Genomic DNA, 18,792 nt, shown 5'->3' with positions numbered 1-18,792 from the left:
GGCGGCGCCGCCCAGCGCGGGCGGGCCCGCGGAGCGGTTCCGGGGCACGCGGCGCCGGCCCGGGATGAGCTCGGAGCGGGGGAACGTGTCGCGCACGCGGCCCCAGCGCCACCAGAACGCGCGCGCCTTCGAGAACGACAAGTACGACACCAGCGCCCGGCGCAAGGTAGGCGGGGGCCGGCCCGGGCACGCGGGGTTGTGCCGGCGTCAGAAGCCACCCCTCTGCAGGCCATGCGGCGCTTGGGGCCGGAGCGGTGGGAAGGGTTTCTTGCCGAAAGCGTGGGCAGGTCCCCCTGCGGCCTCTGAAGCCGTGCCCTGTCCCTGTGAGGTCTGGTGCCAGGTCCTGACAGGCTTCGGGATCGCAAACGAAGTCACGCGACAGTGGATGCCGAGGGCTGTTTTGGGGATGGAGATACGTCTGGCCCGGTCCGCCCACACCAGGCACAGTGCTGCTAAGAGAGAATCGTAACAAGACATTCCAGATAGCTGTCACTGTAAGCAGATGTGTAGTGTGAAACTTGAATCATGCTTATGACATGAAAGGACCTAGTTAAGTCAAAGAATTCTAAGAGGAAGACTGAAATAAAGTGCTTATATTTGTGCAGTGACTGCAGCAATTGAATGTTCAATGGCGTGTTATCCATATGACTTCTTGAAAGGTGACTATCACTGTCACACTATGACTTCTTTTCTTTAAGTCTTCTCAAGGTTTGTGACTATGTGGTCATAACTCAGAAATCTTGGTGTTTGGAGAGCTTCATTTGAACAATTTTGTCCCATCACATATAAATACCCAGCTTCAATTGGTACACTTTTGAGATAACTTTCATGTGTAATTTAATTTCTTTTTTTTTAAAAGGGGGCTCTTTTGATTAGTTAGATAGAAAGGTGTGTTCAGCTAGTCTATCAGCACTTTTGCTACAAAAGTTATCATCTTCACTCTGTTGTTCCAGAAGCCTGTTTTGTCTTTTTTGGTTCTGAGCAGGGAAGGGGAAATATTCTACAATATATTCTTGAAATACGCTCTGTGTTTTTACTTTTGGTAACATAACATGCGGAAGGGGCTGAAGAACACGGGTGTGTCTCAGCAGTAACGCCACCAAAGTGGGATGTTTCATCTTGCCAGCTCAACCGAAAAGGTGACTAAGACAAAACAGAGTCTGAATGAATAATCTGGGAGAATTTATCTGGTGCTATAGCTGTTATATCAATATCCCTTTAAATGAACCTGCCTGGATTGTCAAAAAGAGCTGGGAGTAGGGGAACAAAGTAGTAAGTTAAAGCCTTGATGCCAAAGAGGGAGGTTTGGGTTTTTTGTGAGTTTGTTTTGGTTGGTTTTTGAGATGGTTTTTTTAGGACTGGTTCTGCAAGTTGAACAGGCTGCTTTCCTGGAATTCTAAGCAGTGACAGTATTATTTGTTGTATGAGTCACTGCATGACCTCTGATAGGAGAGTATTTTCTGACTGGGTACAAACATACACACACAAAAAAGTCATAGAGAGCTGATCTATCCAAAAAGTTTTCAAAAAAACCCTGAATTGTGGTATCTGCTTTGTAAATGAAATAATAATTTTAATACCCATGACTGTTTTTCTAATTTTCTTCCCTTTGAAAATAATTAATATCCTATAGAACTGGCTACACAATATCATGCACTCAAGACTTTTTTTTTTTTAATGTGGCCAAGGTTTTCTGTGGACATCAGCTTGTCTTCTTTTTCTTTCTATTTCAAGCCAATTATTTCTTTTCTCTCTGTGCTTGCTGGTTCATGGCTGAGTGTGTGGAAGTAGCATCCTGAAGAATGTGCCTCCTATTCCAGGGTTAGACAATGTTTGGTAATGGGAAAGGATGCGTTCCTTTTTCTTAGGGTATCCTGTCATGTACAAATTCAACTCCTAAGGTACTGCCATGTTTTAGGAATTATATTCTTAGTTTGGTGTTCCAACTGAAACACTCCAAACTGTGCACCACTCAGTCACTCACCCCCTCCCTACCTCTCTCCCTGTATAGCCGTGGCCAAAAGATTTGAGGCACAAAAGGCAAAGATCACAGGTTCAGATAAGGACAATTTACTGGAAACAGCAAATGGAGTAAGAAAACACTCACAGCAATAGTGCAGAAGAGATGATTCATACACAAGTGTTCACTGTGTGGGACCCCTGGCAGTACCAGACCACACCAGGTGACCTGAATGGGACCCCTCCCCCCATTCCTGGAAAATGATGTGAGGTGGTGTAGAATAACCTTAGTGTCCTAGCCTGGAAAAATTAACCCTGGCTTGGCCAGAACCAGGACAGGGATACACAGGGGTCATTATAATGATGCTAGCCCCATTTTGCTGTTTTAAAGAAGTTAGACTAGCAAAGATTAAGTGGTGATTGATGTCATAGTTTATATATAGACTATGCTAAATGATGACAGTTTTGCATCTCTGTCTTTTGAAGTCCTGGATGATCAGATATGTCATGGATGTTCAAGATATGATGAGGAAAAGAAAGAAATGGTAGGAATTCTCTCATAGGGAGTGATAAAGGAGTGGGGCATATGCCTTTCTACCTCTCATTAGGTCAGTAGATCAAGACAATGCTAAAAGCTCCTCAAAGAGAATGGATCTCGGTAAATCACTGTTAAACATATGGGAGCGGGGTTTGTATTTGGCTGGTCTACTGTTGTACGCTGTCCAATGCAATGCTGCCTTGAAAGGCTGCAAAATGCTTATCAGCTTAAGATTTGGATCCTGCTGCAATTGTACACTGCATTAGCAATGTTGAATATTTACTACAATAGCTTCAGGTTGTACAGTGGGTGGAGTTGAGGTAGTTAATTATGGTGTTGTTGCTATTTCTCTCAGTGAAGCAGTGTCTGCAGAGGAAATTGATTTAATAGGATTTTGACTTTTCTCTGCTGGCAATCTTTATCCAGTTGTTTGTTTTTTTTTTTTTGAAATGTTTTGTGCTCTTTGTCTGACACTGACTGTGTCACTCATTTTCTAATCTTAAAGGCCACAGATGTGATTACTTGAGAGCATGCTAGAAGATCCATCTGTCTTTCCTCTAATGATCAGTCTTTACTACAGAATTACTACAGCATTGCTCTTGAGGCTTGTTGAGGTGAAACGTCCTTGCAACAAAGTACACTGCCTCTCTACTGTATTTGGGAAACAGCTACAACAGTGCTGGAAAAGTTTGCATCTTAGGATGACCTGAAGAAGGAATAGCCAGGACAGGGTAAGACACTGTCTTGTCAGTTATTGAATCTTGGAATTTGTTTATTGGTGTTTGCAATATCTGGTATATTCCAGAATAGCTCTTTGCAGCACCGAGCTGAGAAATATACATTATGTTATATGAATATACATTTTATGTAAAGTATATTACATAAGTCATCATGAAAGCTGCAGTAGTTCTAGAAATGAAAGCAAATATCATTTAATGAGAACATTTAGAATTCCATTGTAGTAAGATGGTAAACCATAAAGTGATTTGTATTTACACTCAAAGGACTGATTTGTTTCTCAATTTCTTTCATTAAGATGATAATTCATATTTCCCTAAATTTCAGGGGTTATTACCTCTGAACCTCAGATTTACCACAGTGTTAATGTCAGTTACTTTTTCTGCCAGGTGCGTGGATAAATAATTTGTTTTAGTGGAAACACTGGTTTAGACTGTGTGAAAGCACTAGGAAGAGAGCAACTGAATGTAGAGCTTAAATGCTGAGTCAGTAATCATATTTTGAAGGACAGAAGTGAGATAGAGATAAACCAGTGGCCAACTGGAATTGTTAGATAACCATATTGCAGTTTTTTTAGATAACGTTCTTGCTGCAGTGTAGAGTAGCTTGGTAGGCTGAAGTCTACTCTCTAGCCACTCCTGTTACTTTGGGTTCAGAAATACATTCAGTCTTGGCTTGTAGCCTCTCATGTAGGGAGAATAGGAGCAAATATAATATCTGCTCTGGACTCTAACCCAGCTCTGGAGGTGGGGCAGAGAGTGAGAGAAAGAATGTATGGGTAGGTACAGGAGGTGTGTCTGGTGTGTCTGTGTTTATGTGTCTTTGTGTATCTTCCATTCTTTCTGGGGGAGATGATGAGAGTCCTTCCAGTGCTCTTTTAAATGCTATAGGCATATGTTACTTAAATTTTGAAATACACTTGATGAGAAAATATCTGTAGAAAAAGGAACTTCAAGTAATGCTGATACAATATGGGAGCAAGTGAAGCTCTGTGGTGGACAGTTTCAGCCTGTGTAATGTGTATTGGAACCCTGAAATCTGGCATCTGGTAGCTCAGTTTCACATTTGTCATTCTGCAGTGACCTACTTTAACTGCTTAGTAGTCATGCACTGGAGGTCCTGTGGAGTTCTGTTTTTTTGAGAAATTGAGTTGTTCAGAAATCCTACATTCACCCTTGTGCTGCATTCAGCCTTGCTGATTGAAGCAGTGCCACCTGTGTTTCTGACAAAGAGGTTTATGGGTGGCATTAACATTACACTCAGTTGTAGCAGAATAGACCACTGATATGTGCTCAGTAGAAGGAATTTGCTTTCAGTAGAGGAAATCAAAATATCCATAGGTTCACACGTAATTAGAAGCTTACAAACAGATGGGGAAGCTTCTTTGAAGTCATGTCATTATATCCTACCTGTGAGCTCTTTAATGCTGGTTTTAGCTAGGGATTATTTTGTGAGCCAAGTTAGTAGGTGTAGCACATTTGTTTACTTTAATACATTCTGAACTGCTTTTGGCAGGTTGTTAGGTGATTTAATATTAGGTTATGTCAGCAGAGGATGTTGATTCGTTAATGTACAACTGAATGTGCTTATAGTGTGCACATGGAATATTTTGTGGCATCATACCTTTAGGCTGCTTAGGTATTGCATAACTGTAATTTCCCTGGAGAATGTATAGACATACTGCAAGCACTGGATGAGTTGCACTTGTCCTTGGAGCAAAGTATGCTAAAAAGAGAGCTATTGACTAAAACAGGGAAATGAGCATAAAGAAAACCCCAGAGAAAATGCTGCAACAGAAGCATAATCTAACATGTTGGAGTAGTTTTCACACCAAGAAATTAATTTACACCAAGAAATTAATTTCAAGCACTATCACCTATTTGTGTGTGAGGCCCTGACTACCTGCATAAAAGCCGGGTAGAAAAGTTGGAAAAGAATAATGAGGTTTACTAGCCTTTTTCAGGGCTTTGTGTGGGCTGTTGGGTTTTTTAATACCCTCAAGGAAGAGCAAGCTATTAAATGGGCAAAAAGAAGAAAATACGAGTTTATGAAAGTTTAAACAATATACAAAATATATTAAAAAGTAAATATTAGTAGGAAAAGTAAGTACTACTATTTGATTTTAGTAGTGACTTCCCCATCCTGACCAGGAACTGAGAAACAAGAAAATTTGTCTTCAGGTTTGTTATGAGAACTGCTGTCATGTGCTTTTTTAGCATTTTCAAAAATCTGAAAAAACAGACTATTCAAATCTTTCATTTTGAGCAGCTTTCTTTACTTCTTCAAGTCTGCATTGCTTTTGAAAGTGGTGTGGTATGGGTTATTTTGGTCAGAGGTGATGCTGAATTAAGTGTAAAAAACAACAATAAATTAGCAATTTGTTTCAGTAATGGTAGCATTTAAATATCATGCCTTTTTTTTCTGAGCAAAATAAATCTAAAAGACAATACACAAGTTAAACTCTCTAACTGCTTTCTTTACATCAATCCATCTTTCACTATTGACTTTCTAAACCAACTGCCTGGTAGGGTTGTATAGTCTTAGTGGCTCTTGTACTCAGATGTGCTGAGCCAGTGATTAATTATAATGCCCCATACTTGAGGCATCAAAATTGAGTAAAAAATACAGGAAATTGCTGAAGAGGGGGAAGATGCTCTATGTGTGCTCCTTAGAAGGAGGACATTAGAACTTAAAGCTGTTGTCTTTCTTCCAGTTTGTGACCTTCTGAGCAGATGCAATGTGATTCCTTTATGAGTAGCTGTGTCAGATTTGTGGTCTTACCCTGTTGAAAAGTCCAGGCATTTTTATGCCTGGATCAGGATACTTGAAGTGATTTATGATGCACATAAATGTGATGATAGAATCATGTAATGGTTTGGGTTGAAAGGGACCTTTAAGATCATCTGGTTTCAAACCCCCTGTCATGAGCAGAGACACCTCCCTCTAGACCAGGTTGCTCAGAGCCCCATCCAGCCTGGCCTTGGAACACTGCCAGGGGTGAGGCATCCACAGCTTCAGTGGGGAAGCTGTTCCAGTGCCTCACCACTCACACAGTAAAGAATTTTTTCCTAAGGTCTGGTCAAAACCTACAATCTTTCACTTTGAAGCCATTCCCCCTTGGCCTGTGACTACATCCTTTTGTAAAAGTCCCTCTCCAGCTATCTCATAGCCTTCTTCTGGTACTGGGAGGTGCTCTAAGGTCTTCCCAGAGCCTTCTTCAGGCTGAATAACTCCAACTCTCAACCTGCCTTCATAGGAGAGGTGCTCTAGTCCTGTGGTCTACTTAGTGGCCCTCCTTTGGACTTGTTCTGACAAGTCCATGTCTTTCTTGTGTTGTCTCATCATCCAGATCTGAATGCTTATATGGTGTCTCACAAAAGCAATGTGAAGGGGCAGCATCCCCTCCCGTGCACTGCTGGCCAGAGGTATGGGCTGCAAGGTGCCAACTCATACTGAACTTGTCATCACCAACACCCACAAAGTCCTTTTCCTCAGAGTACCCTCTGTCCATTCTCCACCCACCTTGCAATTTGTGCTTGGGATTGCCACAATCCAAGTGCAGGACCTTGCACTTGGCCTTGTTGAACATCATGAGATTTCTACAGGTTCACCTCTCAGACCTGCCTAGGTCCCTCTGCACAGCATTCTTTCCCTCCAGTGTGTTGATCACATCATAACAGCTTGGTGTCATTGGCAAACTTGCTGAGGGTACGCTCAATTCCGCTGTATAAATGCCTTCTCCGTGAGGACATGGTCACCAGGTTTTCTGCGTCCTGTATCTCTCCTGAGAGGATCGGCATTTTCCCAAGTTTATCTTTGATTGCTGACATACCTAAAGAACCTTGTTTTTTTCTTACCCTTGACTTCCTTTGCCAGATTTATTTCTGCCCATACTTTGGCTTTCCTAACAATCTCTTTGGCCAATTTCTGTGTCTTCCTCCCAGACTACTTTTCCCTGCTTACACTCTCTGTAACCTAGCTGTTTAAGTTTCTCCAGGAGCTCTTTGTCCACCCATGCAGGCATCTCAGTTTTCTTTCTTGATTTCCTCTTTGTAGGGATGCATTGCAATTGAACCTGAAGGAGACAACTCTTCAATATCATCCAGCTCTTTTGGGCTGCTCTTCCCTCCACGGTTCTATCCATGGCACTCTACTAAGAAGATGGCTCTCAACTAAGAAGATCCTTGAAGATGCCAGAGTCTGCTGTCTTGTAGTCCAGGGTAGTGTTCTTCTTCCCATGCTCCTCATTCCCCCAAGGTCCTTAAAATCCACTGCTTCATGGTCGCTGCAGCCCAGGCTGCCCTTGAGCTTCACATTCACTAGCTCCTCCTTGTTGGAGAGAACAAGGTCCAGCACAGCACCTCTGCTTCTTGGCTCTGCTGTTGCTTGGAGAAGGCTGCTGTCATTAGTGTATGCTAGGAACCTCTTGGATTGCCTCTGCATGCTGTACTGCCCCTTCATCTTTGGCATCTTCAGCTTTTGTGATGGCCAGTGTTTCAGTTTGATTGGAAAAAGAAAAAGGGGAAAAAAAGCATCACTGTGTGATTGTGTATTCTGGAGCCAGATGATGAGAGTATTTGGGGTGAGGAAGAGCTTTTTAAAGCTCCATGAACAATAACTATGCATATTTCCTTGTTCCATAGCAAATATTAAGTAGAATTTGTAATAGGCTGCCTGTTTGATGAACTTTGGATTTGCTTCAGATGAGAGGTTTCTGAAGTAGTTTCTGTGTCATTCGGGCCATGCAGTCCTGAGCACAGGCATGCATTCCAGGAGATTTCGACTTTGCTGAGCCTGCCCCTGGATCACTCTGTGGCACGGCTCCCAACCACAGCCCCAGCTGTGTTAAGGGAAAATACATCGTTTTCATCTAGGAAGCTAACTGCTTTTCTGGCAGGACAGCCATCTCCCTTCAGTTTACGCTTCTGCAGTCTTCTCACTTTCACTGGATTCTGCCTTAGCCAAACTAAAAAAAAGCTGGTAGCAATAAATGTATCCCTACCTGGGAAAACAAATTACAGTGTATCTTACTGCCCTCCTGTGTTGCCAATCAATGCAGGTCAGGGGAGTGGCGGGGAGCGCTGGGAAGTTCAGGCTAATTTGCAGGTTATGGGGAGCTTGTGGGCTATAGTGCTTGTAGCCTTACTTCATGCTGGTCAGGTGCTGAAACATGGCTTATCTTTGAACTGCATGAATTTTGAAAGACTGAACACAGCAGTTTGAATTGCAAGATACTGAATTGTGAGATATTAAATTGCTTTTAACAGATATCTACTGGGAACTTACTGATGATTTTCTTCTCTCAGAAATTTTGCACGTTAAGCAATTGTTGGTATTTTTTGGAAAATATATCCGTAATGCATGAGAACTACAGCTTTCTGTATTCAATATTCAAGCAGTGAGCAAAACCTTGTTTGGTTGGCTTCTTAATATGCTAAGTCTGTATTTGATCATTTAGAAAATAATTTTCTTTTAACTGAAGCAGCCAGAAAGCACCACTCGTTCAGTTAACCACACCATAGGAAAACTCTTATTGAATGTGCAAGTTTAACAAAAAAGGAGACAATGGAACACAAGTCCCAGAGTACAGTTTCACTTGAAAGTAGCATCTCCTCTGCCATATAAATTTTTTTGAATAGAATAAGATACTGTGTTTTTAAGCTTGGCTTGTTTTTTTGGTCTTATGTGTTGAAGTAGAGCTTTGTGAAGTAGTAAGAAACTCTTGTGAGTCATAAAAGCAGGAAGTTACTTCAGAAGACACTGTATTCGTAGAATAATTTTTTTCAGTTTATTTGTGAAATAATAACATCAGTTGTAATCCAGATTAATGCAGCATCACTCCTTCTCGGTATATTAAGAAGTAGATGTGGTTTAAACCATTCTAATAATGCAATGTTGATATGGTAGCGATTTTTAAACTATCTTAAAAATACCTTTTTCATTATATGTAGTTTTTAACCATGAAATTTCTAGTTTTAAATTTCTGAATTAATATGAATAACCATATGATAGACAACATTAGTGCTGGCATTCTTAAACAGAGAAGAAATAAAATTAAATTGAGTCTGCAAGGACATAGCTTGTTATTTAAGGTAAGAGCATGGTTTGGTACCATTTCCCATCTCAGAATAACTTCTCCTATGCAAATACTACTAGCCAGTTGATGTTTTGTATTTCTGAGAAAGCTTAAAGACAAAATGTTGTGGGAGCTATTAAGGTAAATTTTTCATTGTCTCAAAAATATACCATAGTTTCAATTACCACTTAAAAAAATTATCTTAGATGCAGAAAGCAAAAATGTTTTTCATAAAGGAAGGCTAGGATTAGAGGGAGATTGAATAATTTGACTGCAAGTAGTGTGTGGATTCTACTTTGTTGTTATCTGAGGAAAAATCCTGAGACTGTTTAAACTATGTAGTATAGTGATAGCTTGAGCAATAGTAAGTTAAATGCTAAGTCTTGTAAGTTGTCTTCTTTGGACAAAAGCTGTGTATTTCAGGGCTTATTTCTTTTTTAATACCTTTAAAAAAATGTCTAGAGATGAAAAGAATTAAATACCTACAGTAATCAATTCTCAGCAATATAATAACAGAAAGAAGTACCACTATTAAGATAATAATAATAATCATTGTCATCATCATATTCTTTAACTTCAAAGTACCCTTTCCATTGAAGAAAATCTCTAGACAAATGTATATGAAAGGCTTAATGGGAATACCAAGCAACCATGTTTATAGTACGGTATCAATTATAAGATGGGTAAAAATGCTTTCTAAGCAAGATTGTACTCTTTACAGCAGGGAGTCATCAATGTGGTTTTTTTTTTTACTTATTCAGAAAATAAATGCTAAGCTTCATGATGGAGTGTGTCAGCATTGCAAAGGTATCTTGGAGTGGCGAGTAAAATTCAGAAAGTACAAGCTACTGACAAAACCTAAAAAATGGTGAGTAAAAATATTTTTTGTTAGTTGTTGATCATGTAGTTTTTGGAGCTTTTGGAAAATATTCTGGCTTTGGAAACTCAGAAGAAGAAGCTGCTATTATGCAACATTTCAAAAATGTGGGGTCTGCAATGACAACATATAGGCAATGTTAATTTTCTAATTCATAAGTCTTTTGTCTTAAACTTCTGAAAAGAAGACACAGAGGAAGAGCAACTACGTCCCTCTTTGCTGTTAAAACTGGTTGAACTGTGGACCTGTAGGTTTCCAAGACTGCCAGTGTCATCCTGAACAAAAAGTCCTACCTGAACCTATTGTAAGATGATTTTCTAAGGTCTTTTTTCACATGAAAATATTGTTTCACATGAAACATTCTTTAGAGGGATCTGCACATCTCTTGACTTCTGTACTTTGCTAATATTTGCAATACATGCATTTCATTACCTCTTAGCATGTTTTCTCCTTTTCTGTAAGAAACTATAATCCTAAGTAGTAAATGTTGGCATTGTTTGCATAGAGTTGTTTTTGTATAACTGTATGAAAAAGATGATAAATACTTTAACCTATCACAAACATATAAATTATTCTAGTTTTCTGAAGGAGATGCTCTCTGCTTCCTTCTTATTTGCTGAGTTGCAGAGGTCCTTACCTCCTGTGGTAGTAGACACAGTCAGTGTTTCAGCAATGAAACATAGAACTTGGAGAAACCACAGCTGGGCTGTGGTGCACAATACAGCCAGGTTTGTCACAGTAGCTTGTATTTTGGTATTAGTAACCAGTCTCACCCTTTCATGTAAAGAATAAATGATTAGATAGAAAGCTTGCTGAATAAGAAATAAGAATTCTGTGTTCTGTGTACCACAGATGAAGTTGGGGTTTTCCCTTTTTCTCAAATAACTATGTTATTTGTGCATCCTGTTTGTTTTTAGTTTTTGGGTTTTTTTCCCAAAGGGAAGAAAGCAGGCAAAACTCCCATGTAAATCAGGGAAGCATTGGATGTAGAAAAGGTGACATTTTAGAACAGCAGCTTATAACAGAATACGTGATGTTTTCCCTCATATTTTCGAATGAGGAAGTTGTGCCTCAGAGCATTCTAGCTTTACAGGTGATGATTTCTATGCCAGCAGTACAATGGCTGTGTGAGCAATTGTTCTGAAAGGACAAGACTATGAACATTTTCAACAGATGAAGCTTCTGGGTGAAGTAAAAGTGTAATGGACATTAAAAATGTGACAATTAAAAAAAATTGAATTCTTTATATTGCAAAAGATGGGGATGGGGGACTTCTCTGTATCTCAACTTATTTTTAGTTTTGTAACATCTTTAAAATTATTAGTGTTAGTACAACCACAAGTATTCCCTAATTTACTACTGAGTATTTAATTATTACAAGTGAAACTATTTAAAAAAAATATAAATCTGCCTTGCATTGGTAGTGCCTCTGTTTAGTATGACATGTCTGGGAAGAACTTTTGAGGGCATTACAAATTACTGTCAAGAGATCAACATTACATGGGGTATATTGTTCTGGTTATGTTCTCCAGATATACAAAGCTTTTGAAATGTCAGCTGAATGTTAAGACACAGAATTTTGGAAATTAGAAAATCCACAGGATATTATCATATTTTGAAAAAGAATAGCCCAAGCCCTTTACCCTATTAGGCTGGGTTTGTTGAGAATCCTGTTCCTTGCAGGCTTGTGTTCATACAAGACAAGGTCTAGCACTGACTCAGTTTATACTCTGAGAAGTTCAAGAGGAAGTAATTTCAGTGTTTCAACTGAAAGCTTTTTATTTGTAAAGTCCATGTACTTTTTTATGCCATATGCTGCTTTTATCATTAAACCGGAAGTAATGCAATTTTAAAGTAAAAACTACCTACTGAAATGAATGGAAATGTTTATTCTGTCAACTTAAATTTAAAATTCTTTATTTAATATTTCTTTTTAATTACTTGTCTTAGTAATTCTTTCTGAGGAAGGTAAGGGAAGGGGGTGAACAGCAATGATTTTGATAATGCTGCTTGATAAAACACTGAGCGTTTAATTTGAAACCAGCCTAAAATGTGTCGTTCCTCTTTTGTGAGTGTTTATTCCTCTTTTGTATATTGTATTTGAATACAGACTGTTTAGTAATTGTCCAAATATTTTTTAATCATATTTTCTTTCTCTTCACAGTGTGAAATGCCTCCAGAAGACTGTAAAAGATCCTTATCATATTATTTGTCGACCATGTGCTGGTAAACTAGAAATTTGTGCTAAGTGTGGGAAACAAGAAGAAATAGTGATTCCGTAAGTAGCTCATAGAGTACATAGTTTCAGTCCTGATAATTCCCTTTTCTAATAAGCCTTGTTTGGAAACTGCCAAGAAGCTGTTGTAATTTATGCCGTATTCTCAATTATCCCAACATGAATCAGTAGGAGTCATTTTCCTCACTTTCTTCAGATGCAGCTGGGGGTAAAATGCTTATTGATGTTAGTGAGGCTGAGACAACTAAAGTCCTACTTGGATAAGACATTTTAACACCAATGGGTAAATTGTGCACTTCAAATGTAGAGCATCATAAAATATGCATAAGCCACTTTACTGTTTGCATTTTGTCTGCCACTTGATGATGTTACTAGTGAACCGAACAACTAATCAAGGACTGATACCGAGTGTAGTTACCACAGTACATTTAGCAGGCTTTTGGTTATTTACTGTTGTTCTCTATTGAGCATGATACGTAAAACATTAATTTACTAGTTTGTGACAACAGTCCAGCAGTTGCTTACTTGGTAAAGCTGTTCAAATATTTACTTTTCTTTCTTTACAGTCTCTTCTGTACTAAATACTACTTTATGCGTACTTTACTGTGTTTTATATGCTTCCTATTTAGTGTGAAGTAGCTTTAGGGACTTCTATTGCCCCTCTCCTCCTTCTTCCCACCTCCTGCCATCTTCCGTCCTATATTGGGATGGAATGCTGGGAGGATATTCTATCCTTCATCCCATTCTTGTTTAAATTCCAGAAGTGGGTGGTGATAATATCCCTCTTGCTTTCTACAGGATTGATAAAGGACAAGACAGAACTGACAGTGAGACTTCTAAAACTGGCCAAGAGAGAAGTAAATTGAAGGATAAGCTGGATTTTGATACAAATTTCAGTAGTGCAGACAGTGATGAAGATTCTGATGTGCTTGAAGAACAATTCAAAAGTATGAATTTTGAAAAAACAGAGATCTAAAAGGTTGTGTTTATGCATGAGATTATATGCAATCAAATATGGTAAACCAGTGCTTGCCCTTAAACTGCTCCAAACTCTGATTATACATCTAAAGTCCTTGTATGTTAATTTTGGCATTGTGTATGATGATGCACGTGGGCATTTGTATTAATACACAGTTTTGTGTATTAGGAACAGAAATTCTTTGAAAAGAATCAGAAATTCTATCTGTAAGCATAGTTATTTATTTCATACATATAACAACTTCCTGTTTTTATGGAATAAAATCTTTTTGTGTAATTGTTCGAAATTCAGTATTATGTGACTGTCGGAAGTATTATTGCTACCTGGAAATCTACCTGAAAGTCTAGAATAAACACAGACAGGGAGAGCTAAAGCAGCTATAATCGTTTTCTGAAGGAAGAACTTGCAGCAGTCTGTCAGTGAGTTTCCAAATGGGGTCTTACCCTTATGCCTGAGGGTTTTTATTCAGGTTGTTTTTCCCCACAAGAAAGAAACAAGTGTGTAAATGCCATCACTGGTTCATGAACAGTTAAACCTTATTTACCACGTATAAGTGTGCATTACAGATTTGTGACCTTGTTGCTACCAATGTTTTGTAAAGAAGAAACCTGCACACTTCAGAATTTCTCATCACACTTTCTTTTAATTTTCAGAATTCAGAGATTCATCTGGATCTCATGTAGTTTTCTCTGATATGAAAAGATTTGCACAGCAGAATGATGCATATAGAGTTATGCCCTTCCCAGTTTCTATTCCAGTGTTGGTTAAGCTGTACAAAGAACTGAAGTTGCAGTAACTGTCTTTACAGGATTTAGGATGGTTTGATTTCTTTTTGCTGTCTTCTTGCTCTTTACATTTAATTAACAGTATATATATGCATTAACCTATGACAATATGCTATGCCGCATCTGCTTTGATGCTTTGCCTGATTTGCAATAGTGAGCATGGAAAAACTTGATTCTCAAACTATATTTTTCAAATACTCTGTGAGGAAATGCAGCTCTAAGGTTGTTGCCCATCCCTGCCTTGAAGGAAATACTGAAACTTGATCCTTTGGGTGCTGATAGGCACCCAATGTCTGTCCTGTCAAGCTGGAAAACACCAAGAAGTGTTCAGTGGCAGAAAAGGAGGTTGTCAGGTATGTTCAGAAGTGTTGGATCTGAAGGTTATCTGGAGGTTTCACTGACAGATAAGTCCTCCCAACAGGACAGCAATGACATCTGACTTAGTGTCACATCTGTTGTCCTGCCAGTTGATGTCAACAAGGGGAGAGTAAACAAGGAATATCCCATGTATACACTGCAGATGACCAGATAGGAGGGTTCATAGAAGAAAGTTAATAAGTAATCTGGATCTAGCTTCAGAAGGGGTCTCTCTGAAGGGGGAACCTAAAGTGAATTTGGCTTTTGAAAGTGCCGTACATATGGGAAATGTTCTTCCACTTGGAAAAATTAATAATGGCCTTGTTCTTTGTTGAAAGGTGAGAGGAAATCCTTGAATGATAGGAAAATATGTGATGGAACTGGCAGAAGCTGTATAATGAGAAAATAAGGGGAAGAATTCTCTTCTCATAGTGGTGACACAACCTGTCAGTATCAGGAGTGAGCAGAGTGACAGAGATAAACAATGTGTTGCAACACAGTGCAAAAATGTTTGTACAAAGGGAAAGTCCTGTGAAGCCTTCATGTCACACTCCTGATGCTCTGTTCAGAGCTGGTACTATAGCTGATGAAACTGTGCTGTGGTTGAGCTCAGCTGCAGTGGTGGCTGGCTGGTGTTAGTCCAGCCTATCTGCAGACAGTTTTGGTTCTGGCAAGCCTTCTGTCTGAGGTTCAGCTGTGGCTGAAGGATATACTGCTGGAAATAATTTCTGCAACACCGTTTAACATGGTGGTTGTGAGTCAGCTTACAAAATGGCAGCTTTGCAAGGGAAAAGGAGTTTGCATTTTACTGAAGATTAGGATATATTTGGAACTGCATTAAGCTATTATAACTCATACTATAAGAGTTCTGAGTATCAGGGGTTTGGTTTTCTTGTCTCTTTTTGAGGAACTTATTGAACAGAGGATAATGCAGGAGTAGGACCTCTTTGAATGCTGATCTTCAGTACAATCATACAGAAATTAGAATATTTTTAAAAATGGAGATCAAAAGTCATCAAAGATTTTTGAGATCTTCAAGGTAGTCATACAGATGGAATGATTTTTAGTTTTAATTGAGATTTTGAAACCTTTCTGCCTATTCTTTTACAAATAATAATGAACTTGTGTCTATAAACTTAGGAAATTAAAAATACCACAATGCCTGCAGGGTGCTGAGATGCAGTTTAAACAGTATGACTGATCAGAGGTTTCAGGATTTGTCTGGACCTTGCAGTGCCTCACCAAATGCATTACTGAAGAAGAAAATGATAGATGTTAATTAGTCATCTGAAGAATACTTGATGCATCACTAGTGATGCAGTGGTGTTGCTGACAGCTGAGTTCCTGTTACCAGGTTGCCCTTAGGAGTGTCATTTACTATGACTCAACACTGAAGTAATTAATTAGGTAGTGGACTGCCATTATGGGTGAGGCAGGCATCCCAGATGATTCTTACTCCACAAGGGGAAATACTCATCATATCTGGAGCTGCCAGAACTCGACATGCTTGACTTGTACACATTTCTGGGAATCAAATTCCTATGCATAGGGATTTCTTGAGACAACTGGATCCATTACAATATGACGAGAGCCTGATGTGGACAGAGTGCTACCTCCTAGACTAATTCCTTAACAATCTTCCCTGTCAAAGTTCACAGGCATCTCTGAGACATCCTATCATCAAATGTTTTGAAGAATCAGGTAATGCAAAAAACATTGCTCCATGATTTACTTCCAGTTTTTCATGGGCTGCACTCTTCTGTTCTTGTCTTGCCTACTGACTATTCTGTATTCATGCAAAATACTGTAATAATACCAGCCTCTGAAGGTTTATAGAACTACTGGTTAATTAAGAAAAGTACAGCTTGCTTTCTCCCTGTAGTGGGCATGTACTTGGATGTTGAGATGGAAATCACAACATTAGCAAGGAAAATAGGAGAAAATATAGCAGGTCATCAAGTGTGAGCCACCTTGTAAACCTCTAGCTCTATAATTATGTATGTTTTCTTTGTTTAGGTGTTCTCATAAGTAAATGTATGCTGGTAGAAAATGCAAAAGTAAGTGCTTATTGGAAGCATCAGCCTGACTGTCAGAGTTAATGAGGAAAGCTTTGTAAGTGACAGGGAGAGATGCTTTTCTTTATCAGATGTTTAGGGAGCTGCTCATGCAAACTGCCAGCACCTCACTTAATTTTCCTGCCTACCTTTCATCTGAAAGCTAATACAATTCAAAACTCTTGGTGAAAAAGAAGGTATGAACTCTGCATACATACTCATCACATATAGTGAGTTTGTTTCAAAGTTTAGGAATCCTACTTTACAATTGAAGTGTGATCTTTCTGTGGCTTGATAACACATTCACAGACAAGTTACCTGTAACAGACTAGAAATAAAACATTTGGCTTATTTCAAGTAGCAGACTTTTCTTCTGGAGCCCCTAAAAATAGTTAAGATGAAATCACATTAAAATTATCTTTTTTTTTTTTTTTTCTGAAGTCAATAAGAAAAACATCTATTTGTAATAATAGGGGTAATACTCATAATGCAGTCATCAATAATAAATTTGAGGATATAAAAACAGGAGCCAAAGGCATTAAGATTTTACCTGAAAAATCTCTCCTTGCATTTGCCCCTGACATAACTTCAGAAACCCACACTGAAGGATCAGCTGTATTCTTATAAATGCTTTGAAAATGGCACCAAATAGTTTAATAATTTCCTTTTAAACTGCAACAGAGAATACCATGTTTTTATACAAAAACAAAACAAAAAAGGTTTATGCCTGTTACCAAATGGCAGCACTCACTTGAAATCTCTCTTTTAAGGACATCTTGCATTTTTGGGCCTCAGGATTGTAATATCTCTTCTTTTTGCACTTGACTCGCAGTTTCCTTAATTTTATGTGAGCAAGTATGACACCATGTGTCAAAACTATGAAAAGTATCCACAGTTTAATTATTATGAAACGTATCAGCAGTGAAACTATTATTGAATAATATGTAGTGGCAAAGCTACATGTGTAACAGCTAGATTTTTTTTTTTCCCTATAGACTCTCCTGACATGTTTCTTTTGGGGTTATTTCTTTTCCTTTTCCCACAGCTGCTGCACTGTGGAAGTTTCTGGCTGTGTGAGAGCTCTACAGTTTCTGACTGTTGGCAACAATGTATTACTCTGGTTATTCCCAGTAGAAGGAATGGAATTGATGCTAGAACTGTAAAACAAGCTGCTCTGCTTTGTGGATCCACCTTGGAGATGGGCTTTGTGGGCTTCATCAGACACAGGGGAAGATGGTAGATCACCTTCTCAGAAAGAGCAACTCTGTACCACCCACATTCCCAAACCTTGCTGTGCAAACCCAATACAAAATACACTTGTGAGGTGAACGTGAAGTGAAATAAAGCCATGGGTCTTGAGGGCGGGGACGGGGGGAAGATGAAAAGGTACAATATTTTTTATAGTATTGGAGAAACTCAGAATAATCCCAAACCTTCCATATCCAAGGAAAAATAAGCCCTGTAAAACCAGACAACTTCTATTCTTTTAAGCAACAGTAGATTTACTATTACCTACATGACAAAGATTTTAAAAATCCCTCTGGAAATGGCTAATATGTCATTCTCCAAAGAAAATAACTCTTCAGTAGCAGCTTAGTCTTTCTGATAGTAAGTTAGTGATGAAACCTTCCAGAATGGAGCAAAGTTGTACCTGCATTATTTAGAGAAAAGTCATAAGACAATCTTTATGTTATAAAACTAATCTTATCCTTTAAAAAGATCACAAGGAATTTGTCTAGAAAATACCTAGAAAGACTCAAGCTGTATTGGTATAATCTTCATATTTTAGAAAATTGTTGCCTTAAGGTTTAAGTCATCCCAAAACTATGCAGTGACCAGAATCTCAGAGCTATGGTTTTCACTGTATTTCAGCAGGAAGTTTTCCTTTATTTCCAGTTTTTGTACTATCTTGAGCTGCATGTGGGTATTAGTAATTCTGACTTTATGAACTCTCCCTTCAAGAAAGAATTGCATTTTGGATCACCACATCTAACTAGTTGCTTCTTTCTCATCCTCACCTCATGACTGCACCTAAGGTCTACGGAGACCAAGTACAGGTACTGGCTGTCTATGTTACTTCAAAAAAACCGCATTAGCAGCTGACTGGTTGTGATCACACCCCCCCCCCCCCCCCCCCAAACAAAAAAAAAAAAAAAAAAGGTTTTGTTTTCACCCCCCCCCCCCCCCCCCAAA

At 38.9% G+C, this 18,792-nt stretch overlaps 1 protein-coding gene across 7 annotated transcripts; it reads left to right on the top strand.

Moving 5' to 3' along the window:
- Positions 1–8: 8 nt before the first annotated feature.
- Positions 9–18,758, top strand: CUNH9orf85 (chromosome unknown C9orf85 homolog). Of its 7 annotated transcripts, none has more exons than XM_039719132.1 (6): positions 9–166; positions 10,073–10,179; positions 12,353–12,466; positions 13,223–13,371; positions 16,197–16,246; positions 17,645–18,758. In XM_039719132.1, exons 1-5 carry the CDS (start codon positions 65–67, stop codon positions 16,211–16,213), a joined length of 489 nt encoding a protein of 162 aa, XP_039575066.1. In that variant the 5' UTR covers positions 9–64; the 3' UTR covers positions 16,214–16,246; positions 17,645–18,758. The 7 variants fall into 7 exon arrangements, 6 of the variants coding, with proteins under 6 accessions (XP_039575066.1, XP_039575030.1, XP_039575051.1 ...); XM_039719096.1 differs by lacking the exon at positions 16,197–16,246 and adding an exon at positions 14,395–14,541; XM_039719104.1 differs by lacking the exons at positions 9–166; positions 16,197–16,246 and adding exons at positions 7,466–9,327; positions 14,395–14,541.
- The last annotated feature ends 34 nt before the right edge of the window (positions 18,759–18,792 follow it).

The sequence above is a fragment of the Passer montanus genome, unplaced genomic scaffold, assembly GCF_014805655.1.
Source record: "Passer montanus isolate IOZ18808 unplaced genomic scaffold, ASM1480565v1 scaffold105, whole genome shotgun sequence".
Taxonomy (NCBI): domain Eukaryota; kingdom Metazoa; phylum Chordata; class Aves; order Passeriformes; family Passeridae; genus Passer; species Passer montanus.
This window is presented reverse-complemented; position numbering and strand designations above follow the sequence as displayed.